Source organism: Moschus berezovskii, chromosome 6, assembly GCF_049115385.1.
Source record: "Moschus berezovskii isolate FMDL1 chromosome 6, NW_MosBer_1.0, whole genome shotgun sequence".
Taxonomy (NCBI): domain Eukaryota; kingdom Metazoa; phylum Chordata; class Mammalia; order Artiodactyla; family Moschidae; genus Moschus; species Moschus berezovskii.
In genome coordinates, this window is record NC_142465.1 from 54,493,094 (window position 1) to 54,516,956 (window position 23,863).

Sequence of the window (23,863 nt, forward strand, 5' to 3'; positions counted from 1 at the left end):
AATAGCTCAATTGGAATTCCATCACCTCTACTAGCTTTGTTCGTAGTGATGCTCTGTAAGGTCCACTTGACTTCACATTCCAAGATGTCTGGCTCCAGGTGAGTGATCACGCCATCGTGATTATCTTCGTCGTGAAGATCTTTTTTGTACAGTTCTTCTGTGTATTCTTGCCACCTCTTCTTAATATCTTCTGCTTCTGTTAGGTCCATACCATTTCTGTCCTTTATCGAGCCCACCTTTGCATGAAATGTTCCCTTGATATCTCTAATTTTCTTGAAAAGATCTCTTGTTTTTTCTATTCTGTTGTTTTCCTCTATTTCTTTGCATTGATCGCTGAGGAAGGCTTTCTTATCTCTCCTTGCTATTCTTTGGAACTCTGCATTCAGATGTTTATATCTTTCCTTTTCTCCTTTGCTTTTTGCTTCTCTTCTTTTCACAGCTATTTGCAAGGCCTCCTCAGACAGCCATTTTGCTTTTTTGCATTTCTTTTCCATGGGGATGGTCTTGGTCCCTGTCTCCTGTACAATGTCACAAACCTCCGTCCAGAGTTCATCAGGCACTCTATCAGATCTAGACCCTTAAATCTATTTCTCACTTCCACTGTATAATCATAAGGGATTTGATTGAGGTCATATCTGAATGGTTTAGTGGTTTGTCCTACTTTCTTCAATTTAAGTCTGAATTTGGCAATAAGGATTTCATGATCTGAGCCACAGTCAGCTCCTGGTCTTGTTTTTGCTAACTGTATAGAGCTTCTCCATCTTTGGCTGCAAAGAATATAATCAATCTGATTTTGGTGTTGACCATCTGGTGATGTCCATGTGTAGAGTCTTCTCTTGTGTTATTGGAAGAGGGTGTTTGCTATGACCAGTGCGTTCTCTTGGCAAAACTCTATTAGCCTTTGCCCTGCTTCATTCCGTGCTCCAAGGCCAAATTTGCCTGTTACTCCAGGTGTTTCTTGACTTCCTACTTTTGCATTTCAGTCCCCTATAATGAAAAGGACATCTTTTTTGGGTGTTAGTTCTAAAAGGTCTTGTAGGTCTTCATAGAATCGTTCAACTTCGGCTTCTTCAGCATTACTGGTTGGGGCATAGGCCTGGATTACTGTAATATTGAATGGTTTGCCTTGGAAACGAACAGAAATCATTCTGTCATTTTTAAGATTGCATCCAAGTACTGCATTTCGGACTCTTTTGTTGATCATGATGGCTACTCCATTTCTTCTAAGGGATTCCTGCCCACAGTAGTAGATATAATGGTCATCTGAGTTAAATTCACCCATTCCAGTCCATCTTAGTTCACTGATTCCTAGAATGTCGATGTTCACTCTTGTCATCTCCTGTTTGACCACTTCCAATTTGCCTTGATTCATGGACCTAACGTTCCAGGTTCCTATGCAATGTTGCTCTTTACAGCATCGGACCTTGCTTCTATCACCAGTCACATCCACAACTGGGTATTTGTTTCGCTTTGGCTCCGTCCCTTAGCAGTTACTATTTAGTCACTGCATAGCTTTAATTTGCCAGACTTCAAGCCTCTTGGACTGGTAAAGCTCCCACCACAGCAGCACATACATTGTAGGACCTAGTTGCTAATTTGAATTAGAATAAAACCTGGGTTATAGTTCCAACCTGGGACTCAAATTACTTAATTTGACTCTCTGTGACATTCTCCCTAAATGGGGTTAATTTGACTATTTTTAAAGGCCCATCCTTGCTAAAATTCTATCAGATAATCACGTAAGTTAAGATACACTGAAATGGTTCACTCAGTTCAACAGATTTAGATCTTCACTCTCTTCACATGGCTTTTACATTTCTCCATTCCATCACTCAGTCGTGTCTGACTCTTTGTGATCCCGTGGACTGTAGCCTACCAGGCTTCTCCGTCCATGGGATTCTCCAGCAAGAATACTGGAGTGGGTTACCATTTCCTTCTCCAGGGGATCTTCCTGACCCAGGGATCGAACCCGGGTCTCCCGCTTTGGAGGCAGACGCTTTTAACCTCTGAGCCACCAGCGAAGCCTCTACTGGTCAATATTTCTAGTCCATTTTGAGACTATAAATCTAAGGAAAATGCCTATGATTTACTCGACATGCAAGTATTATCTATTTTGTTTTGATGAAAAATGATAAACAAAGCTAAGTACCTTAATTACCCAATAAAAATGAAACATTCTGATTAAGATGTCTGTTATGAAAGTGTTCTAATCATTTAAAAGTCATACTACCATATCTCAGAATGTAATAGTTGGGATAAAGTACTTTTTGACAAAGATTGTTGATAAGAAACTTCCTTTTGGAATGTTTTGCATACTTTCTAGCACTTTCTTTTCCATTTCTAAGCCGAATAACTGTTTCTGGTTCATATTGCTCACTTTTTAAAAAGACAGTTTTATTTGTAGTTCATAACAACCAACCATAACTAATCTCAAATCTCAGAGAGAAAATAATTCCAAGCAGAAGTAGCTAGCATTTCACCTCAGTAATTAGCAGGGTATCCTAAAATATATTTACATATAAAGTTCTTATCAAACAGATGTCCGGGGTGGGGAGGAGGGATAAATTAGGAGTTTCAATACTATATATAAAACAGATGACCGGACAGAGTCTCAGCCTCGCCGCTGCCGCCCAGAGACTGCTGAGCGCCGTCAGTCCGTCGCCACCTACTCCGGACACAGAACATCCAGTCATGGATAAAAACGAGCTGGTACAGAAGGCCAAACTGGCCGAGCAGGCTGAACGATATGATGACATGGCAGCCTGCATGAAGTCTGTAACTGAGCAAGGAGCTGAATTATCCAATGAGGAGAGGAATCTTCTCTCAGTTGCTTATAAAAATGTTGTAGGAGCCTGTAGGTCATCTTGGAGGGTCATCTCCAGTATTGAGCAAAAGACGGAAGGTGCTGAGAAAAAACAGCAGATGGCTCGAGAATACAGAGAGAAAATAGAGACCGAGCTAAGAGATATCTGCAATGATGTACTGTCTCTTTTGGAAAAGTTCTTGATCCCCAACGCTTCACAAGCAGAGAGCAAAGTCTTCTATTTGAAAATGAAAGGAGACTACTACTGCTACTTGGCTGAGGTTGCAGCTGGTGATGACAAGAAAGGGATTGTGGATCAGTCACAGCAAGCATACCAAGAAGCTTTTGAAATCAGCAAAAAGGAAATGCAACCAACACATCCTATCAGACTGGGTCTGGCCCTTAACTTCTCTGTGTTCTATTATGAGATTCTGAACTCCCCTGAGAAAGCCTGCTCTCTTGCAAAGACAGCATTTGATGAAGCCATTGCTGAACTTGATACATTAAGTGAAGAGTCATACAAAGACAGCACGCTAATAATGCAGTTACTGAGAGATAACTTGACATTGTGGACATCGGATACCCAAGGAGAGGAAGCTGAAGCAGGAGAAGGAGGGGAAAATTAACCGGCCTTCCAACTTATGTCTGCCTCATTCTAAAATTTACACAGTAGTCCATTTGTCATCCATGCTGTCCCACAAATAGTTTTTTGTTTACGATTTATGACAGCTTTATGTTACTTCTATTTGAATTTCTATATTTCCCATGTGGTTTTTACGTTTAATATTAGGGGAGCAGAGCCAGTTAACATTTAGGGAGTTATCTGTTTTTCATCTTGAGGTGGCCAATATGGGGATGTGTAATTTTTATATAAGTTATAAATGTTTGGCATAGTACTTTTGGTACATTGTAGCTTCAAAAGGGCCAGTGTTAAAACTGCTTCCATGTCTAAGCAAAGAAAACTGCGTGCATATTGGTATGTCCTGGTGCGGAATAAAAGGGATAATTGGTTCCAATCACAAGTGTAGTTGTGGGTACTTTTTAGGTTTGGAGCACTTACAAAGCTGTAGTAGAAATGGATGGCCCATGGATATTGCATGTTAAACCATGTAATATCTGTGGAATACTCAGACTCAGGGTGCACACCGCTGACTGCAGCTACAGAAGTGTTCCTTTAGTTGTGACCCAATTTACTCTGGATAAGGGCAGAAACGGTTCCCATTCCATTATTTGTAAAGTTACCTGCTGTTTGCTTTCATTATTTTTGCTACACTCATTTTATTTGTATTTAAATGTTTTAGGCAACCTAAGAGCAAATGATGGAGAAGGCAATGGCAACCCACTCCAGTGTTCTTGCCTGGAGAATCCCAGGGATGGGGGAGCCTGGTGGGCTGCTGTCTATGGGGTCGCACAGAGTCGGACACGACTGAAGTGACTTAGCAGTAGCAGTAGCAAGAACAAATGTACAAGTAAAGATGCAGTAAAAATGAACTGCTTGATATTCATTACTTCATGTATATCAAGCATAGCAGTAAAACAAAAACCCATGTATTTAACTTTTTTTAGTTTTTTTTTTTTTGCTTTTGTGATTTTTTTTTTGATACTTGCCTAACATGCATGTGCTGTAAAAAATAGTTAACAGGGAAATAACTTGAGACGATGGCTAGCTTTGCTTAATGTCTTATGAGATTTTCATGAACAATCCAAGCATAATTGTTAAGAACACGTGTATTAAGTTCATGTAAGTGGAATAAAAGTTCTATGAATTGAAAAAAAAAAATAAAAAAAATAAAACATGACCAACAGGGATCCCACTGTATAGCACAGGGAATTATACTCAGTATCTTGTAATAATCTATAATGGAAGACTGTAAAAAAAAAGTGCATAAATATATATATATCTGAATCTCTCTGTTGTATACCTGAAACTAACACATTATAAATCAAAAATATTTCATTAAAAAAATTTTTTTTTTTTAAACAAAAAAAGACAGGTATCCGTAGAGTCTTCCAATGGAAGCTTTACTAAGTGCAATTGAATTGGCAGGAAAATGAATACAAGTTCAACTACTGAACCTGGTCTCTAAAGCCTGTCTGTGTCAAGGCCAAGATTAGAATTCGGAAGTTGGCAGGGAGTCATGTGATCCCAACACCTCTTTTTCTTTCCATCTAAGTGTCTAGTAATAAAGCCAGGGGAAAGATATATGGAAACACTTTGTCAGCCCAAGATCTCGAAATAGACTGCTTCTAAAAAAAAAGTTTTCCAGGTGGCATCACGGAGACTGTGGTATTCCAGAGAGATTCTCATTTGGGGGAACCTTGTACATGTCCTTTACACTGTATTTTTCTTTGTTCTGTGTTTTGTGCTGAGACCCAGACCTCTTTGTAGTCCCTCTCAAAGGAATGAATTTTCATTTTCACTACAGAAATATATATTTCAAATACTTTAAATGCCCTTGAGCTAAAATAAATACTTAGCCAAAAAAAAAAAAAACAAACCATACCAAAAAACCCTCTTTGAGGCACAGAGAAAAATCTTCCAAGGATCTCTTTCGAAATGACTTTTCAACCTTGCCTGGGGCACATTTCTTCACTCTAGAAGAATGCATTAACTCCTGGTTCAAGGGCGGCTCAGGGAGCCAGCAGTTCTTGAGGCGGAGTTTTCAAGGAAGGGCTTGAAATAATAAACAGTGTCTTCCTTCGCATCTCCTCTAAAAAATAGTTTCTTATTTTAACATTTTAAGGTGGTTCAAAGACCTGATGCAAAGAGCCGACTCATTGGAAAAGACCCTGATGCTGGGAAAGATTGAAGGGCAGGAGGAGAAGGGGGCCAGAGGATGAGATGGTTAGACATCATCACCAACTCAGTGCAGAGGAATTTGAGCAAACCCTGGGAGCTGGTGATGGACAGGGAAGCCTGGCATGCTGCAGTCCATGGGTCGCAACGATCAGACATGACTGAGCGCCTGAACAACAAAGATGTCTAAAAGCCAGCAAGGAAATCCGTGTGCATTCAGGGACCTTGTTTTCCAAATAATTCCAGAACAAGAGGTTCAGCATACATGTGTTTGTACTAGGATAGCTTCTATTCTCTACATTTGTCAGGCAAATGACAGTTAGGGCTCCAAAGGAAGAAAACAAAGGTGTATGGACTATCCAGTAATGGATACTTAGCACCAATCACTGTGTGTGAATACACAGCTAAACAGGTTGCGTTGACATATACCACACTGAAGCTTTAGGAAAAGCTATGTTGTAAAAAGACACCCACCCCCCAAATGATCACATGATAATATTAAAGCTGATGGTGCAAAGCAGTTTGGCACTTTTGTAACTGGCATCAACAATTTGGAAAGCTCTAATCCTGGTGGCTCAGATGGTAAAGAATCTGTCTGCAATGCAGGAAACCCAAGTTCAGTCCTTGGGTTGGAAAGATAACCTGGGAGAGGGAATGGCGACCCATTTCAGTATTCTTGCCTGGAGGATTCCATGGACAGAGGAGCCTGGCAGGTCACAGTCCATAGAGTCTCAAAGAGTCAGACACTAACACCTATCAAGTTTTTAAGGGCTTCCCAAGTGGCTCAGTGATCAAGAATTCACCTACCAATGCAGTAGACATAAAAGAGACACGCGTTCAATCCCTGGGTTGGAAAGATCCCCTGGAGAAGGAAATAGCAACCCAATCCAGTATTCTTGCCTGGAAAAACCCATGGACAGAGAAGCCTGGCAAGCTACAGTCCACAGGGCCTCAAAGAGTCAGACACGACTGAGCACATACGCATATCAAGTTTTTACAAGTGGCAATCAGAGTGTACAGTGTAAGAGTTCCAGCTCTGAGTTTCCACCTATGAGATCAGGTTCCACCCTTTCTCTCTCCACCTGCCCTGCACATCCTTCCCTAAGGCAGCTGTCCAGTGGGGAATTAATGGACCTTGGGGACAGAACTGGGCTGAGATTTTGGAGCATTCATTTACTATGTGAACCTGAGCTAATTATGTGGAGTCCCGGTTCCCATTAGTAACCTTGGGATCCCACATATCTGCCTCACTGGGCTGCTGTGAGAAATGAATGGGATCCTGCATGTGCTTTATAGTAAGAGTTGAATAAATCTTCATTTTTTTTCAGTTCTTTCCTCTTAATTTAATGGAACTTGAGGATGGCTCTTGAGCCATCTCTTGACTCTGGCTATGTGTGTCACTGATGTACGGAGAGAGTGAGCATCAGTTATACATAACTGACAATTTCTTATGGATTTATCATGACACCTGTGTTAATCTCTGTTAGAATTTGCTTACTGAAGACGGCAAGTTCCTTGTTTGTTTTTTTTTAAACACTGAGTATAATGCTGCAAAATCTAGGCAAAATAAAGAAATATTCAGTTCAGTTCAGTCACTCAGTTGTGTCTGACTCTTTGCGACCCCATGAATCACAGCACGCCAGGCCTCCCTGTCCATCACCAACTCCCGGAGTTCACTCAAACTCATGTCTATCGAGTCAGTGATGCCATCGAGCCATCTCATTCTCTGTCGTCCCCTTCTCCTCCCGCCCCCAATCCCTCCCAGCATCAGTCTTTTCCAGTGAGTCAACTTGTCGCATGAGGTGGCCAAAGTATTGCAGTTTCAGCTTTAGCATCAGTCCTTCCAATGAACACCCAGGATTGATCTCCTTTAGAATGGACTGGTTGGATCTCCTTGCAGTCCAAGGGACTCTCAAGAGTCTTCTCCAACACCACAGTTCAAAAGCATCAATTCTTCAGTGATCAGCTTTCTTCACAGTCCAACTCTCACATCCATACATGACCACGGGAAAAACCATAGCCTTGACTAGACGGACCTTGGTTGGCAAAGTAATGTCTCTGCTTTTTAATATGCTGTCTAGGTTGGTCATAACTTTCCTTCCAAGGAGTAAGCGTCTTTTAATTTCATGGCTGCAATTAGCATCCTCAGTGATTTGGGAGCCCCCAAAAATAAAGTCTGACACTGTTTCCACTGTTTCCCCATCTATTTCCCATGAAGTGATGGGACCACATGCCATGATCTTTGTTTTCTGAATGTTGAGCTTCAAGCCAACCTTTTCACTCTCCTCTTTCACTTTCATCAAGAGGCCTTTGAGTTCCTCTTCACTTTCTGCCATAAGGGTGGTGTCATCTGCATATCTGAGGTTATTGAGATTTCCTCAGGACAAATGATTGTTTTTCTCCTAAAATATGCTATAACCTTTTCAGATTTTGGTATGAGGGGACCCGTGTAACACTTCAAATTACCATTTTATGACAAACCCTTTACCACACCGTTGAAGGCAAATGTTGTTCTGAATGTTCCTTGTAAGCGTTTGTGTCACCATTTTTCTCTTTTTGCCTTTTCACTTCTTCATGAACCCAGTCAGAGTCCTCGTTCATATTTACCATTTGGTTTTCTTATAGGAAGTTACCGTCCTTTTTCTTTATGTACAAAATACACACTCTTTATAAAGAAAAATTATATGTATGTGTGTATATATAGATATATTGTTGTTTAGTCACTAAGTTGTGTCCTACTCTTTTGTGACCCCCATGTAGCATGACGGGCTCCTCGGTTCATGGGATTTCCCAGGCAAGAATATCGAGTGGGCTGCCATTTCCTTCTCCAGGGAATCTTCCCAACCCAGGGATCAAACCCATGTCTCCTGTATTGGCAGGCAGTTTCTTTACCACTGAGTCACCAGGAAAGTCCATGTGTAAATACATAGCTATACCATCTATAATGGGGCTTCCCTGATGGCTCAGAGGTTAAAGCATCTGCCTGCAATGCGAGAGACCTGGGTTCGATCCCTGGGTTAGGAAGATCCCCTGGAGAAGGAAATGGCAACCCACTCCAGTATTCTTGCCTGGAGAATCCCATGGACAGAGGAGCCTGGTGGGCTACAGTCCATGGAATCGCAAAGAGTCGGACACGACTGAGCAACTTCACTTCACCATCTATAATTACTGTTAAACATTACCATTGATCTCCACCTTTACTCTGAGAGGCAGACAAGAAGCTGCTGCCATCCCCATTTCACCAATGATAAGGAAGATGATAATGATGGTGAGGATGGCTAACTACTTCATTCATTAAGCATTTGCCATGTGCCATGCACTGTTCTCAATGCTTCATCTATATTAACGCAGCTTTATTTTTTCTCCTAGCAGTTACACATGCCATACTATATATATTTGTTTACTGTCTGCTTCTCCTTCCTAGAATATAAATGCCTTGCGAGGAAGAAACATGGTCTGTTTTTATTTACATCCATATTGCCAGAGGATGAGATGGTTAGATAGCATCACCGACTCAACAGACATGAATTTGAGCAAACTCCGGGAGAGAGTGAAGGACAGGGGAGCCTGGCATGCTCCAGTCCATGGGATTGCAGAGTTGGGTACAACTTAGTGACTGAACAACATATCTTCAGTACATCTACAATTAGCTGGCTCAGTATGAGGCATTAAAAAACTGTGGAATAAACAAACTAGCTTTCCTAATAGTGTGGGTGAGCCTCATCCAATCCAGTGAAGGCCTGAACAGACTGAATAAGAGAGAATTTGCCCTCTGCCTGTCTTCAAGGTGAGACATGATCTGCTCCTGCTTTGGACCTGAACTTGGGCTGGAACTTACACCATCAGCTCTCCTGGTTCTCAGGCCTTTGGACTCGAACTGGAACTATATCCTGGCTCTCCAACTTGCTGCCTGCTGATTTTTGGGACTTCTTACCTCCACACTGCATGAATCAATTCCTTATAATCAATTTCTCTCTCATATAAATATCTCTTATTGGTTCTGTTTTTTCTAGACTAACACAGATATTCAGATCAGTTAACTGAGCTGAGATTCAAGTACAAGTTTACTGCCAGTCCAGTCCATTTTGTTTCCTTTAAAGCAGAGCACTGTCCTTGCTTTCTTAATCCCACTTGAGTTCTCCTTCACATGTTAAGCCCAAAAGTAAGTTAGTTGGTGAATTAGAAAGGGAATCTGAGGATACTGATTCACTCATTTTTTAGCTGAATGAGTCCCATCTGTTAGACCTTTTTTTTTTTTAATTTTTAATTTTTTAGTTTATTTGTTGCTTTTGTTTTTTTCTTTTTCTTTCTGTTTGATCACAAATTAACATTTCTAAGAAGTACAGGTTGTTATTGAGGTACATGTTTAATTTTTCACTTATGTTTTTATTAAAGCAACATTAATGCCTGTGCTGTGCTAAGACCTTCAATCATGTCCGACTCCTTGTGACCTTATGGACTGTAGCCTGCCAGGCTCCTCTGTCCACGGGGATTCTCCAGGCGAGAATACTGGAGTGGGTTGCATGGTCTTCTCTGGGGAATCTTACAGACCTCGCGATCATCTCCTGCATAGGCAGGCAGGTTCTTTACGACTAGTGTCATTGACTTTAAAAAATATAAAGGTGATAAACGGTTTAAGTGTTTTGTGTTGTTAGGCAGCCATTAACATTTAGAGATGTTAGAGAGTGGATTCCCCAATCTATGGCAACAGAGACAAAATGACACACCTGCAGAGGCTCTGGCATCAGAGCTGAACTTGAGATCCCACTCTACTATCTACTGTGCAAACTGGCAAGCCTCTCTGAGCCTTAGTTTCCTCATCTGTGAAAAGGAGATAATGACAGTAACTGTGTCATAGAGACGCTATGAGGATTACCTAAAATAATGCAAGTAGTGTGCTTAGCATAACAACTAACCATTACTGTAATAAGCATACAGTAAATGTTAGCTACTTTGAAAGGCATGGCTAGATACCTAAAACTGTCTCCTCTTCTCTCTCAAATTGACAAAATCCCTAACTTTTAACTGGCTGTCAACGAGTCAGCCTATAATGACTTCCCTGCAGCCTGGTGAAACTGTGTTTCTAAAGTTTCCTCACTGATCAATGCAAAGAAACAGAAGAAGACAATAGAATGGGAAAGATTACAGATCTCTTCAAGAAAATTCGAGATGCCAAGGGATCTTTTCATGCAAAGATGGGCTCAATAAAGGACAGAAATGGTATGGACCTAACAGAAGCAGAAAATATTAAGAAGAGGTGACAAGAATACACCAAAGAGCCATACAAAAGAGAACTTCATAACCCAGATAAGCACGATGGTGTGATCCCTCACCTAGACCCAGACATCCTGGAATGCAACGTGAAGTAGGCCTTAGGAAGCATCACTATGAACAAAACTAGTGGAGGTGATGGAATTTGAGTTGAGCTATTTCAAATCCTAAAAGATGATGCTGTGAAAGTGCTAGACTCAACATGCCAGCAAATTTGGAAAACTCAGCAGTGGCCACAGGACTGGAAAAGGTCAGTTTTGACTCCAATCCTAAAGAAAGGCAATGCCAAAGAATGCTCAAACTACCACACAACTGCACTCATCTCACACACTAGCAAAGTAATGCTCAAAATTCTCCAAGTCAGGCTTCAAAAGTATGTGAACTGTGAACTTCCAGATGTTCAAGCTGGATTTAGAAAAGGCAGAGGAACCAGAGATCAAATTGCCAACATCCGTTGGATCTCCAAAAAAGCAGGAGTTTCAGAAAAACATCTACTTCTGCTATATAGACTATGTCAAACCCTTTAACTGTGTGGATCACAACAAATTGTGGAAAATTCTTGCCTCCTGAAAAATCTGTATGCAGAAGCAACAGTTAGAACTGGACATGGAACAACAGACTGGTTGCAAATAGGAAAAGGAGTATGTCAAGGCTGTATATTGTCACCCTGCTTATTTAACATATATGCAGAGTACATCATGAGAAACGCTGGGCTGGATGAAGCACAAGCTGGAATCAAGATTGCCAGGAGAAATATCAATAACCTCAGATATGCAGATGACACCACCCTTATGGCAGAAAGTGAAGAACTAAAGAGCCTCTTGATGAAAGTGAAAGAGAAGAGTGCAAAAGTTGGCTTAAAGCTCAACATTCAGAAAACTAAGATCATGGCATCCAGTCCCATCACTTCATTGCAAATAGATGGGGAAAAGGTGGAAACAGTGTCAGACTTTATTTTTGGGGGCTCCAAAATCACTGCAGATGGTGATTGCAGCCATGAAATGAAAAGGCGCTTACTCCTTGGAAGGAAAGTTATGACCAGCCTAGACAGCATATTAAAAAGCAGAGACATTACTTTGCCAACAATGGTCCATCTATTTAGTCAAGGCTATGGTTCTTCCCGTGGTCATGTGTGGATGTGAGAGTTGGACTATAAAGAAAGCTGAGTGCAGAAGAATTGATGCTTTTGAACTGTGGTGTTGGAGAATACTCTTGAGAGTCTGTTGAACTGCAAGGAGATTCAACCAGTCTATCCTAAAGGAAATCAGTCCTGAATATTCATTGGAAGGACTGATCCTGAAGCTGAAACTCCAATACTTTGGCCACCTGATGTGAAGAGCTGACTCACTTGAAAAGACTCTGATGTTGGGAAAGACTGAAAGCAGGAGGAGAAGGGGACGACAGAGGATGAGATGATTGGATGGCATCACCGACTCAATGGACATGAGTTTGAGTAAACTCTGGGAGTTGATGATGGACAGGGAGGCCTGGCATGCTGCAGTCCATGGGGTCGCAAAGAGTCAGACATGACTGAGTGACTGAACTGAAACTGAAAGTTCTAGCCAATGAGATGTAGGTGAAAGTGTGATATGGAACCTTCATTAAGTCTTTGTAAGAGACTGAGGGCCTGCCCTTTCCTTTCTCCTTTCTCTTGGAGTCTCCTTTCTCCATTTCAGAAACGCAGAGCTTTAGCAACTACCTTGAAATACAAGGACAAAGATACAGATAGGTTTATTAGGAGGAGCCTAATTCTTCTATCAGGGCTTCCCTGATAGCTCAGTTGGTAAAAAATCCGCCTGCAATGCAGGAGACTCCGGTTCGATTCCTGGGTTGGGAAGATCCCCTGGAGAAGGGAAAGTACCCACTCCAGTATTCTGGCCTGGAGAATTCCATGGACTGTATAATCCATGGGGTTGCAAAGAGTCGGACACGACTGAGCGACTTTCACACATCACAATTCTTCTATGGCTGTATGTAACCTCCATACCCGTCCTGGGCTGCCAATCTCTGAAATTCTTCTATGTGACAGAGATAATAAATATCTATCTTATTTAACTTATATGCAGAGTACATCATGAGGAACGCTGGGCTGGAAGAAGCACAAGCTGGAATCAAGATTGCCGGGAGAAATATCAATAACCTCAGATATGCAGATGACACCACCCTCATGGCAGAAAGTGAAGAGGAACTCAAAGGCCTCTTGATGAAAGTGAAAGAGGAGAGTGAAAAGGTTGGCTTGAAGCTTAACATTCACAAAACGAAGATCATGGCATCTGGTCCCATCACTTCTTGGGAAACAGATGGGGAAATAGTCGAAACAGTGTCAGACTTTATTTTTTTTGGGCTCCAAAATCACTGCAGATGCTGATTGCAGCCAGGACATTAAAAGACGCTTACTCCTTGGAAAGAAAGTTATGGCCAGCCTAGATAGCATATTAAAAAGCAGAGACATTACTTTGCCAACCAAGTTCCGTCTAGTCAAGGCTATGGTTTTTCCCGTGGTCATGTATGGATGTGAGAGTTGGACTGTGAAGAAAGCTGATCGCCGAAGAATTGATGCTTTTGAACTGTGATGTTGGAGAAGACTCTTGAGAGTCCCTTATACCACAAGGAGATCCAACCAGTCCATTCTAAGGGAGATCGATCCTGGGTGTTCATTGGAAGGACTTATGCTAAAGCTGAAACTCCAATACTTTGGCCACCTCATGCGATGAGTTGACTCACTGGAAAAGACTCTGATGCTGGGAGGGATTGGGGGTGGGAGGAAACGGGGACGACAGAGAATGAGGTGGCTGGATGGCATCACCGACTCGATGGACATGAGTTTGAGTGAACTCCGGGAGTTGGTGATGGACAGGGAGGCCTGGCGTGCTGTGGTTCATGGGGTCGCTAAGAGTCGGACACGACTGAGTGACTGAACTGAACTGATCTGAACTGATCTTGTTTATATCATTATTCCCTGGCATGATACTTCCGTTCCGTTCCGTTGCTCAGTCGTGTCCGACTCTATGCGACCCCGTGGACTGTAGCCTACCAGACTTCTCCGTCCATGGGATTCTCCAGGCAAGAATATTGGCGTGGGTTACCGTTTCCTTCTCCAGGGGATCTTCCCGACCCAGGGATCGAATCCGGGTCTCCCGCATTGGAGGCAGATGCTTTAACCTCTGAGCCACCAGGCATGATAGAGTACCTGTTAAAGGTCCAACTAATTCTAACTACTGTGGCTGGCTCAAAACCATATTTAGGCCCCATTTCTATAAACAAAGGCACAGTTGAGGCAAAATAATAGAAAAGAGGATTCATGTCTTCAAAGCCTTTCCTCTTCTTCCAGACAGAACTTGGATGCCACCATGTTCTCTCTCCTGCTCAGAGGTCCAGGTCTTCATGAAAGATGGATATAATCTTTTCTCAAAGGATCTGATAAAACCCATTTCAATTAAAATGTAAAATGATCATATGGCATATTTTTCTATTTGTCTTGGGCATTTGTATCTGATTTAAGACAAAGGTTTCTGATAGAATATTTGGGATTATTAACAGACCTATGTAAGAATTACTTTTGGGCAGGGAAGCCCACACATAAGGTTACTGTCCACTGCTAAGGCTGACTGTGTTGTAATATAAAGCACCCCACTAGTTTAAGGCAGCTAATGCACCTCTCAAAAAAGGAGTTCACCTTCAACTCCTAAGGAGTATCTAGGGTTAAGAGAAAGGGAGGAGGGAATTTGTTTGAAAAGGCAATTAATAGCATTCTCAATTCCTTGCGGCTACATCTTTTATACAAGTTACTTAAACAATCATTATTATATCATCAGTTGTACAAGATTCTATGTGTGTGGCTTCGCTGGTGGCTCAGTGGTAAACAATCTGCGTGCCAGTGCAGGAGACACAGGTTCGATCCCTGGTCTAGGAAGATCCCACATATCTGTGTGCCACAACTATTGAGCCTGTGCTCTAGAGCCCAGGAGCCACAGCGACTGAAGCCTGAGGCCCCCAAGTCCATGCTCTGCAACAAGGGAAGTCACTGAAATGGGGAGTCCTCACGCTGCAACTAGATAGCAGCCTCTACTTTTCAGTTCAGTCACTCAGTCGTGTCCGACTCTTTGCGACCCCATGAACCACAGCACGCCAGGCCTCCCTGTCCATCACCAACTCCCGGAGTCTACTCAAACTCATGTCCATTGCGTTGGTGATGCCATCTAACCGTCTTATCCTCTGTCGTCCCCTTCTCCTCCTGCCTTCAATCTTTCCCAACGTTAGAGTCTTTTCAAATGAGTCAGCTCTTCGCATCAGGTGGCCAAAATACTGGAATTTCAGCTTTAACATCAGTCTTAGGAACTAGAAAGAAGCCCACAGCAATGAAGACCCAGCACAGCCAATTATAAAATCAATCGATCAATAAAATTATAAAAAAATTCTATGCATGATGCAACTCAGAGGGTCATTTATTCGTGACCAGTCAGTGGTTGAATAAAGAACCTCAACCACATTTCCCTAACCTCTGGTCCTCTGTTCAAATACTCTTCACCTTTTCTTCTTTTCTGAATGTAAACTGAATATGAGTAATGGATAGATTCCATTTGAACAAGACAGAATTTATCTATCTGAACTTAAACTACAAGAGAGACAAAACAATCATTTTTTAGAGTAAAAAGTGTGTGTGTGTGTGTGTGTGTAATAAGAAGTTTTCCCCAAAGGAACATGACCTCTGACTGCGAATGTATATGCTCTCTGGTTTGGTTAAAGTAAAATTTTCTTCCAAGAGCTCAGTGATCTACAGACTACCTAATGAAACCCTCACTACCTGTCTCCTCTGTGCCTTGATTCCTCAACTGATTCAAAGATCAAACGACTGACAGGGTTATCTAAATGAAACTCTTGTGGCCTTTTCTAGAACCTGGCTCCTTTAGGCTTTCAGACTGATCCTGATCAGAGGTTTGAGGAAGTATCAACTTACTTAATTCAACTATAGTCTCCTAAATGTCTAATTGCACTTGATAGGCTGAATCCAGGAGAAATTTCTCTAGACACATCCCCACTGACGTAAAATTTTAATGACATTCTACTGATTTTTCTAATATTCAAAAGTCAAGCTTATCTTTGCCACTGTTGCTTTGACTAGTACTGCTAGTTCCAGACCATAAACAACGGGCTCTTGTTTATGATGCCATGACAACCAGTAGATTTTTTAAAGTTTTAGAAACGGACTTCTATTTCTAGGTAAAACAATGAGCAAGCAAATGAAACCACAAGAAAAGTGCCATAAAGCCCTCATCTGAAAACAGTTCAATGCAAGAAGACATAGAATTTTTTCTTTGTAAGTCTCAGAGGTACAATGCTCATTTAACTTTTAAATTCTATGTCCAGGATTTCTAGAAATGCTTGATACCTTTGGTTATCCGAAATTAACAAATGACTTCTATCATCAAAAACTCGACCTCATTAAGTATTTTTTATACGAGTATGACCTTATAACATGAGGTTTTTGCATGTGAAGTTAAAAGTTTCTAAAGAAAGCAGCAGCAATTAGAAACTGTAAATTGAATTCAAAGCACAGGTGTAGCAAATATGCTGCATAAAAACAAATTTATCACACACAGACAGAAAAACTGGAATGTGAATTTTATAAAAATATCACTCCTTTTAAACTTTAAAACTACAGGTTCTTTTAATCAGCAAGTATCAGTGGAGCATTAAATGCAATTTAAAACATAAAACTGCATTTTACATACTTGCTTTTTAGGAACAAATAAAATAGTAAATCAAGAAACATATTTTAATAATAAGTCTCAGGTTTAATTTGCCTATAAAGGAAAATTCAAATTATCTTTTGTAATGAAAACACAAATATCTTTAGTCAGAACAAATTAATATTACTCAATTCTCAATATGCTGTTCTCTTATAAAAACTCAAGTTCCTTCAAAAGAAATTTGTATTTAATAACATGATCACTAAGTATAAAACAAAATTTACATAGGCATATGACTAATCATTGATTTTGTTTTTTTAAAAAATATTTAATCATTTAATTTCTTCTGCTTACATGCATTAACTTGAATAAAATTTACATTCAGAAAAGCAAATGATTACCAAGAAGGAAAAAGAGATTACCCTATCCATATATTCTGGAGTAGAACAAACAAACAGATCACATATAATCCAACCATTCAAAAACATTCCTTTGGGGACAACTGTAGTCCCATTTTTTGAAGTGTTCTGATGGCATATATGTATTTACTTGAATACAGTCTCTTCAAATTGGCAGACAGCAGAAAAAGAATATCGGAGTGCACATCTGTCAGCAGGTTCCACATTTCAACCAGACAAGCAATCATCAACGCTGTACTTGCAATGAGTTCTAATAAGAGAAGTGTTTCCGCAAACCAGAATTCTAAACCAAAGATTTTTCCTAAAGAAAGATCATGTGCTTACCGTATAGAGCTCATTGAGAACCTTCATCAAATCTTCATGAAGCTGGAATGCAATCTCTTTGCTCTGTAATAAGAAGAAATTTAGAATATTAAAAAATGTTACAGAAACTTGTTTCTTGATGATTTACATCTTAAAAAGTTCACACTGAAAATAGAAGAATGTGTGTAACACAATGGAAGGCCAGCATGGCCCTGATATAATAAATATCTTTGACTAAATGGCCCTTTCTAGATACTCAATGTGTGCACCCAAGATTACTGTAGGTTGGACAAAAGCAAACATGTGGACAGGGTGAGTGGCTCTCCCACCATCCAAATCAGACTTCATCAAGAAAGGAGGAGGGGAAAAGTAAGTAAGGCTTGATCAAAAGTTGAGTGACAGAACTTAAAGTCATTAAAAGATGATTTCTAGCTCCTAGTTTCCCATCTCAGTATCATCACAAGGGAATTATGCAGCGCGAATCCTAAAAAGTTAAGTCAGAAACCAAAAGGAAAATTAACTCTCCCTTTCCAAAATAAATATTTGACTGACTACGAATTTTTTTTTAACTGAAGCATAGTTGATTAACAATTTTGTGTTAGTTTCTGGTATATAGCAAAGTGATTCAGTTACACATATATATAATCAGTTTGGTTCAGTTCAGTTTCACAGAGAAGTATTTTGATAATTTTTTTCAGGAGAATCTGTAAACTACTTTAAAGGAAATCATATATCCAAATTACTTTTCTTGTTTTGAGCTCCTTTAGTCAGCTACAGAGAATGAAAAAAAAAATCTGTAGCATGGTTTAATCTACGGTTTGAGATAACAACAATATCCATGGTTGACTGATGTGTCTCCAACAGACTGCCAGATATGATAAAAGGACATATCTTTAGCAGTTCTGTGATCCTGGTGTCCTGCACAGTGCATGGGTTCAAGGCCAGAACTAGGTGAGACAAGTGAGGTGTTGAGGGTATGGGATTTAAGAAGACCCTTGGGCCAGGTTCTGCTTCAGCACACAGAAAGCTTCCAACCAATACTTGCTAAAAGAATCTGTATGTTGAAATACCGTTTGTGTAACTGCTGAAGTAGTTACTACCTTTGCTGAAGGCTGGTCACTCCTAAGAAGGCAGAAATCAAAGACCTGTAGACCACCCTTAATGAAATAATAGGACCTAGATGAATCACAGTCCATCTGTAAACACAAGGCCACTGGGATCGGCCTCCCTTAAGGAAGGCCAAATATGATGAAGCAAAAAGCCGTGAACATAAAATGTTCACTTATGTTCACGGCATGGGAAGATGACATGAGAGCAGAGGTTGCACTTTGAGAAATTCCAATTCAGGAGCAGCATTTGTCTCAGGTTTTCCTGGAGTGATAAGGATGCTGCTGTTCATCAGACTCTGAGAGTTTTAAAATCTCTACACTGGAGTTAAGAGTGTTTTGCTGTGTTCCTGCTGTGTGAAGAGGTGGGTTAAGAATCACTGAAGAGTGAAAGGAAAGGCAGAGTGGGCAGATGAAGCCAGCTGAAACTCCTTTTATTTGCCCTACATCCTGGCTATTCTGACTGTATACGTTACACCGCAACCTCCCATGACCTCAGTTTCGTGTTATTTTAATATCATATTTCATTTAAGGATATGAGCTCCCAATTCAGAACTCTCTAATGGGATCAAAGGCCACCAAGTAATTCTGCTTGACTGCCTACGTTTCAGGTAGCGAGTCTGAAAAGAAAATATTTCTTGGCTAAGGCTTTAGAACAATAACAGAAAAAATCCCTTAGGTCCAATTAACCCCAAGCCAAGAAAATGTAGTATCAGAAGTCAAGTATCCAAGTATCCAAGTCAAGTATCTTTGGAATAGCAAAAAGATTCTTTGCATATTTTATATTTTACAAGATTTCAGGTAACAAGGTAGAAGAAATTTGGCATTACACACATACTGTCACATTTTTGTTTGTTGCTGCTGCTGCTAAGTTGCTTCAGTCGTGTCCAACTCTGGGCGACCCCATAGACGGCAGCCCACCAGGCTCCGCCGTCCCTGGGATTCTCGAGGCAAGAACACTGGAGTGGGTTGCCATTTCCTTCTCCAACATTTTTGTTTACCTTTGCTCAAAGGCCCTGAAATTAAAAAAAAAAATTATCTGGGAGGCGGTATAGAATAATGCTTAAAAGCAAGGACTCTGGAGTCAATGCTGGGACCAAAATCTGAAAGGCTTTGAATCCCCTTGTGCCTCAGTTTCCAAACCTATTAAAGGAATGCAGTCCTTGTACCTATGTCATAGGCTTGATCACAGCATCAGTCAGATGACACAGACATTGCACTCAGAATGGTACCTATCACACAGTAAACACCCCATAAATGTTTAATTATTTAATTCTTTCCTAAACACTGTAATGCTAACTCCCTTGAGTGAAGAGGCCACGTTGTAATTTTCCTTCTTTTGGTCTCTGTGGATACTTATTCCATTGACTTCCACGTAGAAAGTGCTTGGCAGAGTCTGGCTGAAATGAATTTGATGTCCCCCTCCCCAACTCCACCCCTTGGCCTGGCCTTTAGATCCATCTAAGTGACCCCTGATTCAGAAGGTCCTCAAGCACTGTGCTCTAGCCCCTGAACCATTCTTACCTCCATATAGCCTTGTCATACGTGTTCACTGAACCTACCTATGTTCCATTTTCATGGGGTCCTGTTACTACTGGTATCAAATGAATTATTTAAACATCCACTAAGAAATGGATAAGCCAATGCGATAAGATATATACAACTCATGAAAGAGGCCTCAAAGGTCAAGGCTTCAGTATGAACTTAAAATTTTGTGAAAAGTTGGCGGGGAATTATTTTCAGGTAGGAAGACCCCCTGGCTACCCTCACAACACATCACCGAAGTTTCCACCTACTGGTTTGCTTTGAATGACAATTTAAACCCCCCATGATATAATTAGTAACCTCTAAATTAACCATTTTCTCCCTACCACCACTCCTTTTGCTTGCAGAGATGGTTAAAGAATTGGGCTGTGTGCTGAAACACTAGACCATGTGACTAAAGAGTGAAACATGAATTTGCACACCCTTTTGTTCACAGACACTTGGTTGGACAATATCAAGACATAAGTCTGAGTGCTGGGGGCTTGGTCCCTGTTCTTATGGCATGTAAAAAAGTGAAAGTCACTCAGTTGTGTCCAACTATAGCCCGCATGGACTATAGCCCGCCAGGATCTTCTGTCCATCGAATATTCCAAGCAAGAATACTAGAGTGGGTTGCTATTCTCTTCTCTCACGACACAACAACAATGAAAAGATCATTTCATGTTGTCCCCTCCCTCAACTTGAAACATGTCTTCAATTTATTACAGTAACAGAAAAGGGAGCGTTTTTTCTAAATATGGCTCTGGACCCCCAAAAATCTTAAACCAAAACACATCTGCTGTGCCATACAGTATGCTGACCTACTCAACTAATGCACTGAAGTCCTTTAATTAGAAAGTATCTGGATTATCAAAGTTCATCAAAATTCAATAGGTTAAGTACACCTCTGGATTCTATTTCATTAAAAATTTGAAAACCAAGAGAACAGACCCTTGACCAAGAGCTGCTAGGTAAGAAAAATGATATGAGTATTCAGGAAAGCAATCAATGTTCCCTTTGTACAAGAGCAAAGTTTTTTCTATGTTATTTGAGACTGAGTGATTACTTTTGCACAGGGAAGGTGAGTTCTCTCCAACTGCTTCAGGTATGAAGTTGGAAAAGCAGAGTTTTTTCCCCCATTCTGTGGGCCTAAGTAAGTTCAGATGATGGTAAAACTTCTAATGCATTGCAATAGGATTCTAAGATTCTAACCAAAGGGGACGGAAAACTGATTAGAGCTTCCATTCAGTTGACATTTATTAAATGTCTACAATGTCGAAACCCTGACTTGAATACTAAGTCAATTTTAATTGTTTCCTATTTATTGTCACTCAAACTTAAGTCCAAAAGGTACAGTCCCAAAGTGTCTACCTTTTTCCATTATGAAAACAAATTAAGTATATTGAAGAACTTTGGAAAAATAGAGAACAAAAGGATAAAATGGCTCAGATGGTAAAGAATTTGCCTGCAATGCAGGACACCTGGGTTTGATCCCTGAGCTGGGAAGATCCCCTGGAAAAGGGAATGGCAACCCACTCCAGTATGCTTGCCTGGAGAATCCCATGGATAGAGAAGCCTGGTGGGCTTCAGTCCATGGGGTCGCAAAGACATGACTGAGTGATTTTCACTTTCACCACCATTATAATTTGATTAGTGTATTTCCTTCAAGTTTGTTTATCTAAACATAGGTCTCAGTTGTAATCGTTCTATAGTAATAAAGTATCTATTTTACTCTGCTTTTTTTCAGTTATCAAATATTTTTCTATGTGCTTATATAATTTTCTGAACATTACTTTTGATTTATAATTAGCCAGTGAAGGTATGTTAACCATTTTTCTGTTATGGTTTCCATTATTTCCACTATTTTCCACCATTCAATTACTTACTTATTCATTTAACTTCACCAATATATTTTAAGCACTCTGAACTACTATCATGAAAGCTGTTCTGAAGACTTTCTTGCATTTCATGTTGTTTCTTTAATATGAATTCCCAGATGTGAAATTAAGACCCTCGATTCATATCGGAAGAGTACTTTCTAAAAGGGTTATGATGAACTTATAATGCTTCAGGACAATAGGGCCACTCATGTCAGAATCTGGGGTTTATCCAAGACCTGCATCATCTCTTTTGAAAGAGAAGCCACCAATCCCATCTATTCTGACTGATCTGTTTTTCTGTATGTCATTAGAATTTCTTTTTAAGATAAAGATCTAATTATGGCCTTCCTCTGATTCAGTTCAGTTCAGTTCAGTCACTCAGTTGTGTCCGACTCTTTGCGACCCCATGAATCACAGCACCCAGGCCTCTCTGTCCATCACCAACTTCCGGAGTTCACTCAAACTCATGTCCATCGAGTCGGTGATGCCACTCAGCCATCTCATTCTCTGTCATCCCCTTCTCCTCCTGCCCCCAATCCCTCCCAGCATCAGGGTCTTTTCCAGTGAGTCAACTCTTCACATGGGGTGGCCAAAGTATTGGAGTTTCAGCTTTAGCATCAATCAGTCCTTCCAATGAACACCCAGGACTGATCTCCTTTAGAATGGATTGGTTGGATCTCCATGCAGTCCAAGGGACTCTCAAGAGTCTTCTCCAACACCACAGTTCAAAGGCATCAATTCTTCAGCGATCAGCTTTCAGGATGGAGTTCCAATTTCTTAAATCACTCATAACTTCCTCTGTCAAACCAGTCTACCTTTCCTTCCACAAATTTCAAACCACATCCTTCAACCTGTTCATGAACTGCTCATTCCCAGATCCTGCTTTCACACCTCTGCTTTTCCCATGCTGTCCCCCCTGCCTGAACTCCCCTTCCTTCTCTGGCCTGCTACAGTCCTACATGTGACTACTCTTTGAAGACTTTACTGTAACTTTACCATGTCCTTCAAATAAAGAAACTAGACCCTCCCTTCTCTGTGACTTTATAATACATTCATTTATCATCACTTATATGCTGTATGATTTAGTGGTTAACTGTTCAAACTATAAAACTGAACGCCTGTTTTCAAACTTGCATAAGCTAACTTTTTGAGTTTCCTCAATGGCAAAACAGAGATGCCAATAGTCTCTACATCACGGGGTTTTATTTGGATGGTTCTTATTTTATTTTATTAAAGTTTTTTTGATGTGGACTATTTTTAAAGTCTTTATTTGTTACAATCTCGCTTCTATATTTTGGTTTTTTGGCCAAGAAGCACGTGGGATCTTATCTCTCCAACCAGGAATCGAACCTGTACCCCCTGAACTGAAAGGTGAAGTCTCAACCACTGGACTACCAGGGATGTCGCTGTGATGGTCCATATTAAACACCCGACACAAAACCCAGCATCCAGTAAGCATTAAACTGATGCCACCTATTATACTCATCATGTTTCTATTTTTCTTCATAAACAGAGGATTTTGTTTTTTTTTTTTTTTAAAGTAGGGATTCCTAGGGACTGCTCTAGTGCCTGGCACACTAGGTGTTTGATAAACTTGTGATGAATGAATGGGACCCAGAGCTGAGTAAGCATGGCTGCCACCCTCCAGAGTTCACAATCTCATGGAGGAGGTAGATGGGCCCAAAGCTTCCTATATGGAACTCTGTGATAAGTGCTACACTGGGTGGACCCTGGCCAGATTGCTATTCCCAGAGAACTGCAGGCTTGTTCCCTGGAACCTCCCAGAAAGAAGAGAAAGGAGGGCAGAAGAAAAAGCATAATTAAACCAACCATAATTAAGTACTTTGAGCAATCAATCAAGTAATACATATGGTTGTATTAAATGATCAATTCAGAGGGCCTCTGGTCTCTCATGGAGTTATTTTATAAAGTAAATCTATTGTGATGACCAGTCAAGAAATCCTAACCTTATGCTGAGTCAGAGTGAGGCCGAGAGAGAAGGAGAAAAACCAGATTAAATATTTAATAAGAGGGTTGCATATGATTTTAGTGTCTTACGCTTGGTTGAGT

At 40.6% G+C, this 23,863-nt stretch overlaps 1 protein-coding gene and 1 pseudogene across 1 annotated transcript in view; one reads left to right on the top strand and one right to left on the bottom strand.

Moving 5' to 3' along the window:
* SRGAP1 (SLIT-ROBO Rho GTPase activating protein 1) overlaps positions 1-23,863 on the bottom strand; it is a 327,863-nt gene that overhangs the window by 121,469 nt on the left and 182,531 nt on the right. Inside the window, exon 4 of the mRNA XM_055395643.2 lies at positions 17,305-17,367. Coding sequence (XP_055251618.1) covers positions 17,305-17,367 — 63 coding nt within the window. The remainder of the gene's footprint in view (positions 1-17,304; positions 17,368-23,863) is intronic.
* On the top strand, positions 2,601-3,543 carry LOC129536624 (14-3-3 protein zeta/delta pseudogene; annotated as a pseudogene).